At 36.2% G+C, this 21,279-nt stretch overlaps 1 protein-coding gene across 1 annotated transcript in view; it reads right to left on the reverse strand.

Moving 5' to 3' along the window:
* Positions 1-11,704: 11,704 nt before the first annotated feature.
* Positions 11,705-21,279, reverse strand: part of LOC145676375 (solute carrier organic anion transporter family member 74D-like) — a 261,508-nt gene continuing 251,933 nt past the window's right edge. Inside the window, exon 13 of the mRNA XM_081747228.1 lies at positions 11,705-16,066. Coding sequence (XP_081603354.1) covers positions 15,888-16,066 — 179 coding nt within the window. The 3' untranslated portion in view covers positions 11,705-15,887. The remainder of the gene's footprint in view (positions 16,067-21,279) is intronic.

Genomic DNA, 21,279 nt, shown 5'->3' on the forward strand with positions numbered 1-21,279 from the left:
TACTAAGATGACTTCATTGCCAGCTGAAATTATTCGATATTATCGCCAAGGCTAAACAGTCATGTTTCGATCAGATATGTACACCAATAGTCAAAAAGAATGGAAATATAACAAACCAGTACTCAATTATTTCGGAGGGGGCGCGGTGGCTCAGTGGTAGAGCGTTCACCTCCGGTGCTTGGGGTCCCTGGTTTCATCCCAGGTCGCGCCATGTGGCGGACAAACACCTCGGGTTTTCTCGGGGTTCTCCCTTTTCCTCCCACTTTCTTGAATCCACCATTCCATTCATTTTTCATCATCGTCTCCTTTAGCCTAACCGGCAAAACAGTGGCACGTAAAATTTTAAAAAATTCATTTCATTTTTTTTCAATTATTGTTTTATTTCTGATAGACATAGGACTCAGCTAGATGGAAAACATTGCGAAATATTTATACTGAATTTGATATTTCAGAAAAATGGGGAAATGTATTCATTCTTGATCTTGTCATTAATGCAATTCGAAAGAGACGTATGTCGTCCCAATCGACAAATTGGTACGCATTGCTCAAAATTACTTATTTTCTTTAACATCCCTTGGTAAAATGAGTTTCCGGAAATATGTAAACTCAATTCTTAATCCACTTATCAATACGAATAGAATGATACCGATTTCGTCCTACTGGTGAACTCGTCATTACCCAAAATCTAGTATTTTAATTAATTTTCCGGGTTAAAATTGAATTTCTATCAATTATTGATCTATTAGTGAACATGAATCCAATACACAGTTGTTTCTTTCACCATCGATTCAACTTGTGTTACTGCTTTATTTTGAAGTAATATTTTCGTAATGATGTTTCAACGCAGAAGCTGTATATAACAATTATGTGTAAAATCGGATCATACGTGTTGGAAGTTTTGTTATTTTGTTGTTTTTTAATTTTAACACCAATAGATGGCAAAGAGAGCAGTGGTTTCAACTAAACGTATTAAGTTTCAAGTATATGTAAGTAATTACTTCTATTGCTTTAAGGAAAATATAACTCTGTTTTGTTTAACAAACATATTTTAGTTAGTTTAGTGAACCTAACGGTATGTTTTATTAATTTAATAATATACCTTAACAAACAATATAATATTTGCATTAGACTTTTATTTTTAAATATTGAAAATTATTAGTTTCATAATAATCCAATGATTAGATCATATTTACCGAAACACCTAATATGACAGTTATACACTGAGAAAAAAAATTATAGGTGGAGTACTTAAAAAGAGAGGTTACATGTGTAACTCCTGTAGTTTTCGGACAACGTACAGCAGACGTATAACTGAAAACGCATGTTTTATAATACTTTCCGTATAAGTATTCCATCTATACGTACTTTCCGTTTGAAACAATATAGCAGATTAGGATCTCACATAAAAATGGACGTATATAACATATAGCTGACGAAGGTAACATAAGTATAGGTATGTGATATACGGAAAACTGTTAAATGTCAGACATCCTGCAACGGCATGATGTAACATCTAAGGGCAGTGCCTATGTAGCATACGGATAAAGAATGCTCCGTACTGATTTCTATAGTAAGCAAGAGGATGCCGTATACAATATACTACAATATACCGTTGTCCGGAGAACGGATTTTTCTCTGTGTACGATTAAGAAAAGATGATATTATGGTAGCAATATGAAGAAATGTACAAGAAGGTCAAATTTAAGGAACAGGCCGGTAGCGAGCCAAAAAATGTAGGAGTGTCCGGTTGAAGTTAATGGGGGGCGATCCAACCATATTATAGTTCATCACCATATTATAATTCATATGCAAGTATACAATGAAAATTTTAGAGGGCCTAGACCCCCCTTGGATAGAGGCCTACTAATAATCTTCGGAGGAAACAAGGGGGTATTACGATCCATGTAAAAAAATAAGAATGGGAACGTAGTTAGCGATAGAAGTGAAGTCTTAATAAGATGGAAAGAGTATGTTGAGAACTTATATCCGAGTAGTGATAGATCGCGTGGCCTAGATGTTGAACTAGAAAACGGAGTAGGCAAGGATGATAAAGGGTTTAGTTTTCTTCGGGATGAGTTTCAAAAAGCTATATCCGAGATTAGGAATGGAAAGTCTACCGGGATAGATAATACACCAGTCGAATTCATTCACTATATGGGTGACAAGGGCGAGAAAGAATTGTTCCGACTCTGCAATGTAACATATGAAACAGGGGAGGGAAAAACATTTTCTGACGACCATCATGATACAGATGGCTAAGAAATCGAACCCATAGAGACGTGAGGATTATAGAACTATTAGTCTCACATCTCATGCAGGAAATGTTTTGCTCCAAATTCTGAACACAAGGTTATATGGAAGAACAAATGAAAAAGTTCAGAAGGAACAGTTCACATTCAGGAGAGCTAAAAGCACAAGACATGCAACTGGATTATTAAGAGTGATCGGTGAAAGGTTTATAGAAAACGAGAAAAAGGTGTATGCGATATTTGTTGATTTAGAAAAGGCTTTTGACCGCATAAATTGGGAGCTGTTGTTTGGAAGTACTAAAGAAAGTTGGATTGGAATGGAAAGATCGAACACTTATAGGAACCTTACATACGAACCAAGAAGTAAGTACTAGAGTAGAGAAGAAAATGACAGAAGAGAGTGCAATTGGAAGAGGAGTTCGCCAGAGATGCTGCCTCTCTCCTACATTATTTAATATCTATTTAGAAGAGATAGTGAAAAAGAGTCTACAAAATGAAGAAGGCATTTCAGTAGGAGGTAGAATGATTAAGTGTATACGGTTTGCAGATATGACGCTTGTTATACAATCTGAAGAGAAAATCAACAAGATATTACAAACCTTGAGGAAGGACTGTGAAGAATATGGGATGAAAATAAATGTTAGAAAGACAAAAGCCATGGTGATTGGAACGAGCGGGTTGGTGTTACATATAGATCGCCCCCCCCCCCCCGTGGATCTGCCACTGGGTAGAATGATTAGGTGTATACAGTTTGCAGATGATACGACGCTTGTTGCAGAATCTGAAGAGAAAATCAATAAAATGTTAGAAAACTTGAGGAACGGCTGTGAAGAATATGGGATGAAAATAAATGTTAGAAAGACAAAAGACATGGTGATTGGAACGAAATGGTCGGTGTGAAATATAGAAGTAAGTGGTGAAAGAATGGATCAGGTTACTAGTTTTCGATATGTGGGTAGTATTATCGGTACTGATATGAAATCCGGGCGTTAGTATCAGGGGCGGATCCAGGGGGGCGATCGGGGCAAGCGCGCCCCAGAAGAGGAAGCTTTCTTGTTTTATATATATAAATAAAATCCATCCCAGAGTTTGGAGCCCTTAAAAGTAGCATTATGACAACCCACCGCCCCCAGAAGTCGGTCCTGGATCCGCCCCTGGTTAGTATGTTTGTCTACGAATGTATGTACCGTCTTTCTACAGAGTGTTTAACAACACGCGACAACGTTTAGGAGGTGATTCCTGACACCAAAATAAGACAAAATGTATAGTCCAAGTTGGGTGCAGAAATCTGTCATTTCGGAGTTACAGGCTGCAAAAACATGAAAAAATAAAGTTAAATGGTCATAGTTCCAATACTATGGGACCTACCGTAGTCGTGTCAAGACTTCCCCTAGGAACTACTACATGCCCTACCTTAATATCTGTGTTTCAGAATTTTACGGTATTTCCGCAACAATTTTTATAAAAGTAGTTTGTGAGTACTTCTATGGATCTTTAAAGTTCATTTTTTCTCTCAAATTTTTGGGTGCCTATAAATCCGTAATGGTCTATACATTTTGCCTTATTTTGATGTCAGGAATCACTTCCCAAACGTTGTCGATGTTGTTTGGAAACAACCTGTGTATGTTGTATTGGCACAAGGTCTTTCCTTTTTAAAAAAAGATTACCTGGTTACTTTTAGTACATTTTTTTAACGATAAGTAATTTTTCTTTCCCTCCTGGGAACAAAACATATTATGACTATTTTCACAAATTTTAATGTAGTTTAATTTATATTTGAAGTGTCTCTTGCTAGATCCCATAGTTTTTGATACATTCTACAAAAACTTGAGAAAGCTATCTTTAAACCCCCTGCATCGTTCGCAGAACTTGCACCTCCAGGAAATTTAGTATGTCATTTAGTGCACTTCCTCACAACCTATTTTTCCTTCATTAACTGAACTAGTACGAGATATAGAGAGATTGCGGTTGCTTGATTTGAAATTCTAGTTTTCGGTGTTTTACGTCGTTATAAAACACTAGGTTATGAACAATACGACATGGCTTTAAAGTGAATATCCATATGAAAAACCAAGGCCATAAAGCATAAAACATACGAGGTTCAGTCAAAATATGAGTTGCACTGATTAAAAAAAAAAATAATAAAACAGGATACATATTTTACAATAACTTTATTTGTATCGTAAAGAAACCATTCACAATCTACTTTTTAACGTAATTATTTACGTTATCTAAGCATTTCTCGAGGCGTGGTACAAGTTTTTCTACATCTTCTGCAAAAAAATCTCGTCCAATGCCCGATAACCATTCTTGGGCTGCAGCTTTCACCTCGTGACCCGAATGGTATCGTTCCTTTGGCAGTTCTCTTTCCTGGGGCCAAACACACTGAAAATTGTTACGATTAATTATTATCATTGTATTGAAATCTATTTGTAAATGAAACCCCCTTTCAATGTTTCCGTAAAAGTAGGTGGCAACCCTGACTTGTCATGCTACTACGTAGTAGCTTGCTGTCGAGACCAGCTGCGCGAGTGAGTAGCTGACGTCACAGCAAAGGCTTCCTCCTCGTGGATCACGGGAGGCCCTTCCTGTTGATAGGAAGTTATGGTGAGTGTAATGTAGAGGAAAATAGCTGTGCTTAAAAAAGGAAATTGGAACGTGATATAATATTGTACATTAAGGATATAACTGTTGAATATTAGTTTTGTTTGACTCTATGGCTTTTGAAGACGTAAAAGAGTGCAAATGACGGTGAAACAGGCACGTAGCCAGGATTTCGTGAAGGGGGGGGGGTCCGTGACATGAAGTACTGTGGTCATCATACCAGGGGCTCGACCATTCTAAACTATTTTACTGGAACATGTATTGGTTCGTTTAATCAGGATTTCCTAACGACGGGGGGGGGGGGGAGAGGAGGAGCGTGACATGAAATTCTAAAGGCTCAGGAGCTCGATCAATCTAAACTACTTTACTATCGACATATATTGGTTTGTTAGGACAATAAAATGAGGATATGTTGGTAAGTATTTTAATAAGCTATGAAGAAATCTCGAGTAAAATAATAATAATAATAAACGTATTGAAAAAGATTTTACAATATTTACGTCCTTCCTCTGTTCATTCAAATATAACACCTCAACTATTATAAAAAACACATATTCACCATTACAAAAAAATACATATTCAATAATGTCTTGTTAAATATTTTACAATATCTGCGTTTCTTTCTCTGTCGAATCAAATGCTAATAGAACTGTCTTTCCACATTTTTTTTTTATTCCGTCAACTCCTGTCTGCTCCAAATGACAGGTTAAAGGGGCAGTAGAAAATTGTTTTTGAAATAACATGTTTGATACTGCAATTATGCGATAACGAAAAATTATGATAAAAAACATCCATCTCTTACACAACGGCACTATGCTTTCCGAAGTTTGAAATTTCACTGACTAGTAGCAGAAATTCAGAGAATTCCGTTACTTTTCTAGTAATTTCAAATTGCCTGACTCTTCCAGGATTATCGCTCACCTCGCCACCATGTATTGCAAGTAATACAAATCTCCTCGTAAGAAACTAATTAAAAGCTTCCTGTAGTTTTTTTAATTTTATTTTAAAGCTGATCCTTCTTTTTCTCATTTCATTTTGTTTCACCCTTCCTTATTTTTTCATTTCTGGTCGCGAATGGGGGGGGGTCCGGACCCCCCTTGGCTACGTGCCTGGATGAAAATAATACTTAATCGGAGTAACAGGTATTTGATTTAAAAATTCAGAGTAAGTTATTACCATCTTTGAGAGACTCATAAGCTTTAACTTTAAATGTATGATTCAAGGAAGAAGTTGGTGAGTTAGTGAAAGGCCCTCTATATTTGTCCTTTCTTGGAATTTTACTTTTATTCTATATTTATAGAGGATTCAATCGCTGACGCTATTCACTTTCCTTCTCAAAGTCAAGCTTCCATTTGGTCTCATACATTTAATGGCAGAAAACGAAGAAGTTAAAGTAAAGCTAAAAGATAAATCAGGTTTAAAATTTGAACATAAACCCTCTTCTATTTCGGAACTTTGAAGGAGGATTTCATATTTAAAAGGGAAAGGATTTGTTAAGCATTTTTGTGGAAAAAAAATTTAAGAAAATTAAGAGCGTTAAATCTTCGTTTGGTTTGAATGCAACAAAATTATTCGTTCCCAGTTCAATGCTGGAATTGTTTTGCACTATTTAAAGCTTTCAAAGTTATTTTTGTATCTAATATTTAATTTGTTGAGTATATATTTATTATTGTTGTCTTGAGAATTTTGTTACAATAAATTGTTAACTACCTTCGAATTTTGGGGATATACAATTTCAGAACGTAGATTAGATCCTTACCCCACTAATTTGGTACTCCTAAAAAAAAGTATTTTTGCATAGGTTAAAGGTTAAAGGTTTAAGGTTAAAGGTTAAAGGAAATTGAAATGGAATTTTTATGGAAAGTATTGGTTGCTCCATTACACGTAGTGCGAAAGTAAACTTGTATTTCGCTGGATTTGTCCTGTGGTTCCTCCTTTAAAAAAAAGTTCTTGAAGGTAGGAGCTAGGGCTGGTCTACCGAGGTATAAGTTTACATGTCGCGCTAAATTATGTATGTTGTGGTTATTCGCAACAAGATACACGGTGAAAGATCTGGGCTATAAAGAAGGTCCCACACTTCCCGCAATTGATGGTCTTCCCTCGTACACAGCATCGTCAATATCTGCATATCGTTCGCTGCACCACTTCGAGATAGCTTGACGTGGCATTGCATTTTCACCATACACCTCATGTAACTGCCAATAAATTTCAGTGTAGTGACATTTTTTCGCCCACAGAAAACGAATCACTGCACGCATTTCCAGTTTGGACGCCACTTGTAGCTGTCTAGACATGTTTACGAATGGTCATCAGAACACCTCTACCTGCCTTGTGAAAGCCCCTACGTCACACTATATAGCTACATGTCTGCAATGTTGCCACACAGTTGCATCTAAATAGCGTTTGACCGAAAATGTTAAATAAGGAGTTCAACTAACTTTCTGACCAACCCATGTACTTTAAATGTGGGTTCTGAACAACGAACGGAGTTTGGGTACAATGTAGTTGGCCATCATACTATCTCGAATCTAAAATAGATGTATTACAAGACACGACATAGGTTTCGGCTGGTTGAAGGTCACCGTTCTGTTCAGCAGCAAGGTTATATCAAACGCGCACATTCATCTTAAAATCGGATTCCAACTGCATGAACTACCATCGGGGATAGAACCTGGGTGTCCAGCACTGAAGGCTGCAACGATAATGTTCATTTAATGCTAGTGTCAGTGGCGTCTTTAAGGGTGGCTTCCGACCTTAAGCTCCTCCGAAATTTTATTTACTGTTTTAAAGTAAATGAAATATCAACCAGAATTTTTACATTTCCAGGAATAAAGTTAGCAAAGCTCTTTCCCGAAACGAAATTGTAAATACACCACTGTTTCCTGTATATCAGTCTTTAGTGCGAAATATACTTTTAAATATTGCGTAAGCTAGAACAAGTGAAAAAAGAAAGAAGAAATAGTTAAAATATTCTCTCATTTATTCCAAGTTCCATAGGCTCATTACTGTTATTGGCTCGTTGTTATAACAACGAATGCATATTGCTTTTGTAGATTATAATGATCATAGCGGAACTAAGCACTTGTTTGATCGAAAAACTGAAGATATAACTAATTGAAACAAAGTAACAAAAAGACATGTGTAAGCTAGTGTCTCTGTATTTGGAAGATAATAATAATATATCGCATTCTAAGGCAGAAATACGACGGAGAGTGCAAAAATAAATTTTCCCTTACGTTTTACCCAGAAAAGCTAACAGCAATGGGGAAAACAAGAAAGTGGTTGTGAGCTCCTCCGTGGCTAAGCGGTTAGCATACGCGCCTTTGGCGTGGGAGACCCGGGTTCGATTCAAGGCGGGAGTTCATGTGGTTCGGATTCCACGTTAATCAGTAGGTCCACGTCTCATATAGCCTCGCTGCTGAACGGGACGTTAAACTGAAAAATCAACTCAACTCAAGACAACGGTTGCACGCGCAACATACCCAGAGACAAGTGGATATTGTTCGCCCGCTATCCTGCAGATGACGCCGTCGCAACACCTGTGCAAAGCGGAAACGAGTTTCTCAGTTTAAGCCTGGTAGTTTTGGCGTCCTCATCAAAGGAAGAAGTGCGAGCGGTAGTCCGCTATGAATGAGCACGTGACATATCGAAACCAGAAATCCGTAACCGCTTAATGGAAGTCACATTTGCTGTTCTGTTGTTGAATGACAATGCAAGACCACACTCAGCGACGTCAACACAAAACCATATTGCAACTCTTGGGTTGGAGTGCCTTTCCTATCCGCCATACAGTCCTGATTTCTCAACCAGTAATTTCCATCTGTTTCCGGCTTTGAAGTAGACTCTCGGCGGCAGGCGCTTTGGAAGCAATGCTGAAGTCACAGAAGTTGTTCGACGCTTCTTCTTTACCCAGAGTCGTGAATTTTTCTTGTAAGTGTTTTTGAAGCTTATAGTACAGTATGATAAATGTCTCAGTGTATGTGGTACTTATGTGGAAAAATAAAGGTACGTCTGATCTTTAATGTCACATGCTATTTTTAGTCTTGCACCACCACCTGTGTCCACTCCACAGTCGCCTGGGGGAAACTTATTTTCGAACTCCTTCTCGTACCAAGGAATTGTGTATGACCTTGAAATATCCGTAGATACAAAATCTAAGGTAACGAACTGTGGCATATTGTATAATAATCGAAAATTCGGTTTTATGGCACGTATGACAATCATATACCCAAAAAGAAGTTATTTAATGTTGTTTGCTTTAGTGATATGTCTACTGTTTCCGTTACCTTTCTAATTTTTCCCTTTTCAAACTTTTATTCTCATTTGCTTTTTTACTTTCAAAAGTCTAATGTCTTGTTTCTCTCTCTTGCGCCATCAGTCAAATCTCATGTCATTTCTATAACCAAAATGAAAAAGTATTTACGGTATTTGAGAACAAGATCCTAAGACGGATATTCGGACCCAAGGAGAAGCTAAATGGTGAATGTCGGAAACTTCCTAAGAAGGAACTACATAATGTATACGGTATACCAAAGATTGTTAGGATAAGCAGATTAACAAGGCTCAGGTGGGCAGCTCATGTAGCTAGAATAAAAGAAAGTAGAAAGTATTGACTGAAAGACCAATCGGAAAACGGCCATTAGGGAGATCTAGGTGCAGACAAGAAGACAATATTAAGATTAATTTCGCAGAAATAGAAATACAAAGTAGAAACTGGATCCAATTGGCTAAGGATAGAAGTCAGTGGAGAGCTTTTGTGAACGCGGCATTGAACCTCCGGGTTCCATAGATCATAGTGTTCGTCAGTTAGTTAGTTATGTACGGTATCCTACATTTCAATCATATGCAACGCATTATCCTGAAAACATCTTGGTTAGAGACAATTTAGACCTTACCGTATAACTCTATTTTCCATATTCTTAAATGCATCATGTTTCACCGAAGCGAAATAATATTTATGGAACTTTCTTCTATCTATGCCGTATTCAATAAATGAAGAAGGTAGCATATTCGTATATTATTGAGAAAAAATATTTCCATTAAATTTAATGATTATACAAAATTTTAGAAAAATAAATTGTAGAACCAAGGAAGTATTTATTCCATAGTTTTCGTGTGAGAAATGTAGAAAGTGCTTTAATAAAATCTTCCAAACATTTTAAATGAAAATCAAAGGTGATTGCTATTGCTGCCTTTGGATAAACTTGCATATGTGCATTATTTTTATTCATATTAGTTTCTTTCTTCTTTTTTTTTTTGTATATAGTTTAGTGGTTTTAGTGAATTCTTTGTGATTCTTTTAGTGATTTTTGGTCAGTTTTAGTGAGTTCTGTTTGCATTGGCTGGCAACAGTGCTTTTGGTGTTTTAATCAAGTTGTGTCTGTGCATTCGACAATGTGCTGTGAAGTGCAACTAAGCAAGCATATTCATTCATAGTTTTTAGAAAAAACACTCATGTTAATTAATTTACAAGATTTACATGTTCTTAACAGTGTTTTAGAGTGCTACTCAGTTTATGTGGGACCGAAGACAAAATATGATGGTTTAGCAAGCAACCATGTGGTTTAGCAGCAAGCAAGCAACAACTACTGCAGAAAGAAGTTAAGATAAGTAATTCATTGTACTAATTTTTAAGTATTATATCAGGGGTGCCCACAAGGGGGGGCTATGACGCAAACTGCGTCATTGAAATATTTGGGGGGGGTTAAAATCTATATAAATATGTTTGATGAGGGGGGGTAACATTAATCGAAAAGAAGATTTTTTCATGGAAGAACACCTACGGATAGACAATTGGGGGGGGGTGCGTCATAGACATAAGGGGGGGTGGGCACCACTGATTATATCATTATATTAGCATATGAACAAAGCATGTTTTATTTATCATATTAACGCATGTACACTTGAACAAGAATTGAAGCAAGTAACATCTAAAATATTCGTCAAGTCTTATTTCTCGTTCCTCCATGATATCTGGGTGAATCAGTAATATGGGTTTAATCATACAGTTCATTAGCTGTGGATGTGATATGCGTGATTTGTAAATAAAGTACATAAACATATCACCCCTTTATACATCACCAGCCTTGATTGCTGTTTCATTTTACGTGCACAGTGGTAGTTCTAATATTTTAATCATCCTAATTATGCGTTGACTAGCATGACACTTTTGATAGTAAATGATGCTTAATACCTCCAAATGTATATTTATAAAATCTTTTGATATTGTTTACATACAATGTTACCATTCTATACGATATACGGAAAGTCACGCATTGTAAGAATTCCTATTGTTGAATCATGGCAGGTATGAAATGCGTGAAACCAGATACACTTCCGAAGAACAGTTGGCTCGAGGCAGTACACACGTTAACTGCATACACAAGTAAATCATAGAGCAGGCCATAACTAGGGACTAGCCAAGAAAATTTCAAGAATACTCTCGAAACATTTAATGTGACCAACATTACTACCACAAGATGTGCTGCTAGTTAAAACGGGTTTTATCTTCACAAACATGACATCACACACTGTTTTTGCTTCTCTGTTACATTCTGCAATGCCACTCTTCCTTTTTTTGATTATCTCTTTGTAGATTCTATTCCCTTGCTTCTGTAGTTATCAATTTGATTTCTTATTGCATTAATATTGTTTCCAAAATCTAAAATCCCCTATTAGTGTTAATAATATTTTTCTTGAAAAACTTTGGTTGTTGCTCAACGCTACAACAAAAACATTAGCCGCCACTGACCTAACTTAAAATATTATTTATTTTGAAAGATTTTTAAAGACTTAAAACTTACTTTTATAGCATTTAAATATTTTGTCTCAATCATTTCCGATACCTTGTGAATATGTTTACTTTTTTCTTACACTAACTTGATGGAAATTGAACGCCGTGTTGAGAAATGAAAAGAACGTAAAATTATTCTAAATCTTTATTTCTAGCCTTAAGTGTTTTGAGGTAGGTACCTTTGAAACATCAAATACAAAAATATTTAAGTTTTAATACAAACTCACTACAAAATACATATCCTTTACGTCCTAGATTACATTCCTACTTATTACTTTAGAATTACTGTGTTTAGTGCACAAAGAAATCAACTCTTTTTATGCTATTTTGGGTATATATATCAACTTTAACCCTAGAATAGACTGGCAGGCTGTATCAGAGCCACCCTCAAGGGGATTTTTTTAAAATTATTTTTTCATCTGAAGCAACTGGGGTTTCTGTACCTTTGGGATGATGTATACACAGTACTTAGTCAATACACAAAGAAATGTTTAATTTGGTTTCAGTCTGTGGGATTGAAATTATCCGCTGCGTTATCTTCTTGGCTTTCTATGTGGTTACTGATATAATCTCGTCTGCATTTTTCGTGGAATATTAATAGATATTTCCTGTGTATAAAAATAGAGAAATTTGTTCGATTCCCGGCGGGAGATTATGTGGTTCGGATTCCATGTTAATCAGTAGGTCCACCTCTCATATAGCTTCGCTAAACTGAAAATCAATTAAACTGAATAAAGAAACTTGCAAAATGGGTTCCTAACCTGAGTAAAGATGAAAAGACCATAATGCTAGATGATGGAATTTAACGTGAGTTGAAGAAACATCTTCGTAAAGTTGGCGAACTTTTTGACTCGAACACTCAATCAAATTTTACATTAGATAGCGAATATGACACGAGTGATGAATTAGAACAGCATCCAACTGAAAGTGTACAGCTAGAAACACTTGTCGGAGTTGTGTCATTATATGCTGAATCCAGTTAATCAAGAGAATCGATGACCAAAGTAGATATTTTTGTGTCTCTTGCAAAATTCCACAAAGGAAAAAAATCGTATGAAGTGTACGTAAAAACGTCGGTTATATGCATAACTCCTGTAGTTTTTGGACTTAAAGTGGCATTTTATATAAAATCCTGCAGGAAACGTGTAACTGAAAAGGTACGTTTTATAATACTGTCCGTATAAGTGTTAAATCTATAGTACTTTCCGCAACACTGTATACAGGCTGCAAGGATGTAATATACAGACGAACGTATATCACATAAAGCTGTGTATACGTATGTAATATGTATACGGAAGACTGTAAGATGTCAGCCATCTTGCAACTACATAATCTAACATCTAAGTGGGAATAAGCAGTATATATGTAGCATATATATAGTATTTCTGTAGAAAACCTATGTATTACGTATATTTGTACAATATACCGCTGTCCGGATAACGGGTTTTTCTCAGTGTGCCTATACGAAACATACTGTAACGCTATATTAAAAATGCGCCTTCAAAATTTTCATACCGAATAAAATGGGAAGGCAATAAAAGTTTCAAGTTCAATGTAGGTTATAATAATTATTGCGTTTTGTTCTTATTATAATAAATCTGTAGCAACTTTTAAAATAATTATTGCGTTTTGTTTTTATTATTATAAATCTGTAGCAACTTTTAAAATAATTATTGCGTTTTGTTTTTATTATTATAAATCTGTAGCAACTTTTAAAAAAATTATTGCGTTTTGTTTTTATTATTATAATTCTGTAGCAACTTTTAAAATAATTATTGCGTTTTGTTCTTATTATAATAAATCTGTAGCAACTTTTAAAATAATTATTGCGTTTTGTTCTTATTATAATAAATCTGTAGCAACTTTTAAAATAATTATTGCGTTTTGTTCTTATTATAATAAATCTGTAGCAACTTTTAAAATAATTATTGCGTTTTGTTCTTATTATAATAAATCTGTAGCAGCTTTTAAAATAATTATTGCGTTTTGTTCTTATTATTATAAATCTGTAGCAACTTTTAAAATAATTATTGCGTGTTGTTCTTATTATTATAAATCTGTAGCAACTTTTAAAATAATTATTGCGTTTTCTTCTTATCATTATAAATCTCTAGCAACGTAAAGATTTCCGATATTTTATAACCATCTGACAATGTAAACTAAAACGTTATGATTTGAGAAATGAATGTTTTAATATTTTAAAGTACGGGCTAAAGCCATACATGCCAATAACCAAAAATACTGTGTAATTTCTAATCTTAATATTTTAAAGTAAAGTTCATTTATTCTTAACTTAAATAGAAAGAGAAAAGAAATTTTCACACAGGGGCGGATCCAGCACCGACTTTGGGGGGGGGGGCGGTGGATTGTCATACTGCTATTTTAAGGGCTCCGAACTTTGGGATGGGTTTTATTTATATATATATATATATATATATATATATATATAAAATAACAAAGTTTCGTTTTCTGGGGCGGCGATCACCCCGATCGCCCCCCTGGATCCGCCACTGGTTTCGCATGTAAGAATAATTGACAAAATATGACTCGTGTCTCCTTTCGTGCGTGTTATTCTAATCCGTTCATTATAGTGTTGATGTCTCTCTGTAAGCTCATTTTAGAGCTTAAATGATCCGTAAATGAGTTTTATAAGGCAAACTAAGTTTTAACTTTTCCATAAACTGTACTTAACGCTTTATTGGGCAATGTTGCTCTCAAGCAACATCGCATTCTACCGCGGTATCCACACGAATTATATCTTCAGTGACCATGTAATTGTCATTATTGCTTTCATACAATATTCATATATATGATTTGCTGGTCGCTTCTTTAGATACTTCTAATCTTCGTCAAATTTAGTATTGTAGAAGATTCATCTCCTACGTTCCGCGAAAGTTTTTTTTATTATTATTATTTTCTTTGTGATTTCTTGGTCTGTAGCAAACGAAACTGTTGCTAATTTCTGAGAGTATTCTTATGATATTTTACCATAATAGGGCAATGCCGCTCAGTAGCAACACATAAGACCTATTTTATGGCAAGATTGCTTTGTAATAAACATCCTGTATTTTGTAAGCAAAGTATAAAAATAGTTTAAAACTTACGAAATTATGATCAGGAAGATATGGTTCAACCATAAAAGCAAACTAAATATTTTAATAGTAATGCTATCAGTGGTTGCTCATTAAAGAGTTAACAATTGTGTGACTCTTTCCCTCAAAATATTTGTAACTGGATTTGATTCCTTTGTGCTCTGAACGCTATAATTAACCTATATATGGAATTAAACTTACTGGAAAACCTTGACTTTTTTATCTCTTGATACTATTTACATTGTATACTGTTAAAAAGTATTCGCTTTAAAAACACCTTTATTTGTAATTGAAACGCTTCGTCTTAAGTATCTGCTTTTTGATAGCGAAGGCAGTAATTATACAGAAAAAACCTGTGAAGTTTGTCACAAACACTTAAATTTGGAGGCCTGTGTAAATTTACAGTGAATACCCTTACTCATATTGACCTATGTACTGCTGTCATTATTGTGTAGCTGACTTATTGCATGAATTTGAAGCTTTTGTACGGGCACGAGGATGTGACGCTGTTCGTCGAATATAATCAGATTTATGGGACCTAAAGACCGGTCAATTACACGAGGATAACGCACCCATTCATGCGGTTCAAGTAATTATCTTTTTCGGAAAGCACAATATTTTGTGGTTTGTCAAGCTCCCTACAGTCCGGATATAGTCTAGTGCAACTCTACGCTGTTCCCGAAAATAAAAAAAGTAAAAAATGAACGCGCTTGTACACCTGAAAGGATATGTTGTGAAACGCGATGGTTCTGACATTGCGCTTTCCCAAAAGAGGTTCCAGACCTATTTCGAGCAAAGGAAAGATCACTGAAATACATAGGTGTGCAAAAGTAGGAGGAGGAACTACTTTGAATGCGTTAAGATGAAAAAAAAAAAAAAAAAACAGCAGATGGTTGTATTGCTTTCCCCGGACAACGATTGTATCATTTTCACATAAACTTTGTGTTCTTCAACTGTAGAATATTGTTAGAACATCTGTTTGACTGAACGGAAATTCATGTAAAGCTGATGTTTAAAGTTACTGCTTAGTTTCTTACTTTATTCTGTAAAATATCAACTCGTATGGTGGCGAGCTCCACATAAAGATAAAATGGGACATTCTTCACAAGTTTCACTGTATATACACAACGACATATTAACTTCTTATTTTCACATAACACCTGTAGTTTTATCTTCAGGTACTGTGCTAAGTGGAATATCTGTTTCAGGCTCTGTACTATGATGATTTCTATCCATCTTTTTTGTGTCTTCAGGGTCGTCATAGATTTGGAGACCTTTCACGTGTTTCCAAACAAAAATATCCAATACCATGCCAATGAAAAGGAAACCTGAAACAGTGCAGGATCGTGAATTAGAATAAAATTAATTTTGAGAGCTATACACAACAATAGAAACATTAAATGAATTAGTGTATATCCAGAATTACTGTTGAAGAATGAGTAATTGTTCTAAGTAAGTGTATCATTAATTACTTTTTAGGAGTGATGTATAAACCTTTCAGGAGGGAGACAAAGAAGAAAAGAAAATGTAATTATCATTTCATGGGCTGAGTAGAGCTTACGGGGAAGGCGGCTCTGGTTCGCAGGTAGTAGTTTGCTTATTTCTGCTATATTTTATCATCTTCCGAAGAAAATTTTCTAGGTGGGGGCTCATCTCCCCGGTTGCTATATTACATTTGGTATTTTTTGAAATTTGTATTTAAAAAATCTGAAGAAATCTAATACATTTTCGTGAGCCAGGGGGAACCAGGCCCCACCTTTCGGGCGCCTATGGTCACAACGAAAGGGTTCATGGTGCTTATATTTTATAACCAGTTTTGTAACAGGTGAAATGCTTTTAAACCTGATTTTGGAGGAACGTGGAAGCTCAGTGGTAGAGTGCTTTCTTTCCTCTGGTACATAGGGTCCCTGCTTCCACCCCGGACAACATCGTGTTCATAGGTTTTCTCGGGGTACTTCCGTTTCCTCCCACTTCCTCATTCCACCAATTCTTTCATCATCATTAGTTTGCCTTAATCATCGTCCCTCTTAAATTAAAGGCCATAATAGTGGGACATTATACTAAATCACTTCATTTCTCTTTTTCAAGCCGGATTTTATTGACCAAAAGTGAAAAGTCCTTTAGTATAGAAAATACTTCTTTGTTGATCTTCTTGAAGACTATGGGTACTTATTTACCCGAAAACGTGTCATTTTATTCTACTCGGTTATATATACAGGGTGGGGCAAATAAAAGTGGCGCGGAGAACAGAATGCCAGGGTACAAAGAAACACAGCAAAGGAAAGGAAATAGTTCACTAATCTGCTTATAGCAGATGTTGAAAATAATCACCATTCATCTCTTGAATAACCACATGAATGAAAATTACCATAATTTCAGGTGTTCGGACACGATTCGCAATGGTTTTTGCCTTGTTCAAAACAGATCTTGTCTGACACCATTTTCAGACTAATTATTGAAAATGAAATGAAATCTTTAAGTTTTACGTCCCACGGTTATGCCGGTTAGGCTAAGGGAGACGGTGATGATGAGAAATGAATGAAATGGTGGAATGAAGAAAGTGGGAGAAAACGGGAGAACCCCGAGAAAACCCACGAGCACGGTGTTTGTCCACCACAAAGTCCACACGGCGCGAGCTGGGATCGAACAAGGGACCCCAAGCACCGGAGGTGAACCAGACTAATTATTGAATTACACTCTTTGCTGGTACTTTTACACCATGAAATTTATGAGTATACAACTGACCATACTCTTACCACGAATTTGTTATTCACGTAACCTTCCACAACGAACATCCTCTGCTGCACTGTGAGTACCATCTTCACCTGTGCACTTCTCAACTCACACTGACACAGCCCACACTAAGATCTAAACCGGTAGTGCGCGTCACATGGTGTGGTTCCATGCATACATTCACATCCAATCGTATTCACTCGTCCGGCCACTTTTATTTGCCCCACGCCGTATATGAAATTATGTATGTGTCTGTCTTCCAGGCGGTTCATTTTAGTTGGGATAGACACGGATTTACGTCGCATGTCCCCTCTGTAAATTTTCAAATCTCTGTGAGTCCTATGCAGAGTTGTTTTAAATGTCGTTTTGTATGTTGGAGTACACGTCACACCAACTTTCGTGTTTACTGACACTTTAGTTAATTAGTAGCAGTTTGTATCGGAAAAGGACAGTTCACCCTTTTAAGATATGTTTTTTAAGGTGTTTTTGTTGACTTTCAGTCGAAAAAGTCATCCCTAATTATCGTAACATTATAGTTCATACGTCGTTTTGTTCAAAATAAAGTAGGCTTTCACACAGTACCACTCACATGTCCCTATCATATACCTGATGGAATTTTTTGAAGGGAAATCAGGAATTTTTGACAAAAAAACCTTCTTCAAATTTTGGGGTCCCCTGGGCATCCTGGTTCTGTGCACAAACCTGAAAAAATCTTTAAAAATACTACGTAGTGTACTAATTAGTGTGACAAATTACAATTTCCTGTCTTCAATAATAAGGGCGGGAAAAATTTTTACCCATGTTGGGAGAGCATCAAAATACGTCAAAAATTTCCCTAAAATGCACCCTACAAAATTAAATAATTCCTGACACTTCCCTAATTATCTTATGATCACAATTCATACGCCGCTCTTCAGAATAGAGTAGGATTTCAGACAGTGCCACTCACATGTCCCTAAGGCGTCCCTAAGGAGGGAAAAGTTGAGGAAAATAGGGATATTTTGTGAAAAAAACCTTTTTCCCCCATTTGGAGACCCTCTGACACGGCCCTGGGTAAACATACAGATGTGGGTATCACTTGGTAAAATAGTACTTGTGATGCTAATTACTTGTGACAAGTACCAATCTCCTATCTTGAACACTAGGGGCGACAAAATTATTTCCTTCTTCTATCTTATCCTTCTTGAATTTGCCAAAGATTCTACAGAAACTTTAAAAATTCCCTGACACGTCCCTGATTATTCTGGGATGATGATTCATACGTCGTTCTATTTAGAATAGAGTAGGCTTTCTGACATTACTATTCACATGTCCCTCGGAAATCCCTAAAAAGGGAACATTGAGGAAAATAGGGATTTTTGTGAAAAATCTCTTTTTCCCATTTTGGAGCCCTCTGGCGCAGCCCTGGATAATCACACAGGTCTGGAAGTCACTTACAAAAGTAGTACTTGTGGTACTAATTACTTGTGACAAGTAGGAATGTCCTATCTTCAATACTAAGGATGAGAAAAATACTTTCCCATGTGGGAAAAGCGCGCAAAGCGCTCCAAATTAGAGTAGTGACAAAAAGGATATTATGTAAAGAACCCTGACACATCCCTAATTATTAAGTGTATGTTTAACGCAGTATCCCTTCTCTAATACCTTGAGTATCTATATCTTAGACTTTCTACATGTTTCTGGTCGTCCGCTAACTTCCTATTTCACTATATTGTTTACTAAAGAATTTCTACCTAGCATCAGCATTAAACATGATTTTCGGAAGGCTTTTAATTTTATATGCGTATATCAAAGCATTACCTCAATGTAACAACTAATGTGACGCAAATAGTTTCTACAAAACGGTCCATATTTATTGTATGTTATAAAGGACTCTGAGCTCATTATCACTTAAACTTAGCAGAATGTTTGTCTTTTATATCGTAACATAAATGATCGAGTACTTTCCATCCTACAATACCTAGTGATTAAATGCTAAACATATTTTGTCATGTAAGATGAGGTACCAAACATTTGACAATTTAAAAATCTTGAGAGAACACTAGAAAGAATATGCGACGAAAAGAAATTATTAAAAAAATTAAAAGCTGTGGTATTGAGAATAAAGTTGCATTTATGGTTATGGTTTTGAGAGTATATTACTTTGTGGATTCATGCCGGTCATAGACGGAAAAAGTGAAATAAATTCATTAAGTTTGACTTCCCACGATGATGCCGGTTAGACTAAAGGAGACGGTGATGATGCGAAATGACTGAAATGGTGGAATGAAGAAAGTGGGAGGAAACGGAAGAGCCCACGAGCACGATGTTTCGGCGCGAGCTGGGATCGAACCAGGGACTATAAGCACCGGAGGTGAACGCTCTGCCACTGAGCCACCGTGCTATTTTTAACCCTTTCCGGTACCCGGTTTTTTGGGCTATTTTTTAGACTTTCAGTCAAGCAGCTACTGCATCGTCATTATTTATCCTAGGATCATGGTTCATACCTCATTCTCTTCAGAATAGAGCTGGCTTTCAAATGGTACCACTTGCATGCTCATATCGTATACCAGGAGCGGGAAAATAATGTCAAAGGGAAAATTTCGGAGGGAATTTTTTTCTCGCACTTTGCCCCCCCCTGGAGCGGCCCTGTGTGAACGTAGCCATCTAAAAAAATCTGAAAAATAGTACTTGGTATACTGAATGTGTGTGCCAAATTTCAAGTTTCTATCTTGAATACCAAGGGCGGAAGAAATTTTATCAGGAATTCCCACCATGCCCCAAATTACCCTAAAACACCATGATCTCAGGTAAAAAATTTCCTGAGATATCCCTAATTACCCTAGGGTCATGTTTCGCCCATCATTCTCTTCAGAATATAACTGCCTTTCAGGCGATATGACCCACGTGTCTCCATCACGTATCTAAGGCGGGAAAAGCCCGTGAAAGGGATTTTTTGGTAAAAATTTCCCTTTTTCAACTTTTAGCCCCTCTGTACCCCCCTGTTTCAACGCAGAAATCTGAAAAAAAATCTGGTAAATACTACTCGGTGGACTGCATGTTTGTGCAAAATTGCAATCTTCTACGTGCAAAAATAAGCCCGCCAAAAATACTTTACATACCCCCCCCCCCAATTACAAGTATTACACGAAAATATAAATTTTAGACTTATGACGTCATCACCTCCTATGTCTCGACGCAGGAAGGTGTGACACCAAACGTAATGTCTTCTACAATGCCTCTGGACTTGGAAAACAACAACAGCAACAAAAAAACGAACGAAAAAGCTCAAATAGGAGAGTTATAACGCAATGTACCATGAAACACCCCGTATGGTACAAATTGTACCATGGGATCCCCAAAGGGTTAACAAAATTTAGACCCCCCATAACCTTGGATCCCTTCATTTGCGCAAGTTGCAATTTAGTATTTAGACTACGTAAGACGTGTAAAATCGAATAATATCAATTTTGAAGTCAAAATATCAAAAGTTCTACAACCTGTCTCCGACCTTCATCCCTACTTACTACTTATCCTATTCATTTCCATCTACCTTGTTCCCTTCCCATTTTTGTTCTACCCATTCTCTCTGTCATTTTTCTGATCACAAATACCTGCTTTTACCTCATAGAGCAGCAAGTTGGTAATATCTGGTTATAAGTATAATTATACGTTTTGCTGTTTATTTCAATTTGGACAAAACTGGGTACACAATTACGTAACGTCTTAAGGACCAAATTGGTTTCACTATTTCTATTTAAAATAGTCATATGTTGTATTGCTTGTTTTAATTGTTACAATGTGGAGTGGTACATATTTAAATTATTAG

The sequence above is a fragment of the Thermobia domestica genome, unplaced genomic scaffold, assembly GCF_964235325.1.
Source record: "Thermobia domestica unplaced genomic scaffold, izTheDome1.hap1.1 HAP1_SCAFFOLD_119, whole genome shotgun sequence".
NCBI classification, from domain to species: Eukaryota; Metazoa; Arthropoda; class Insecta; order Zygentoma; family Lepismatidae; genus Thermobia; species Thermobia domestica.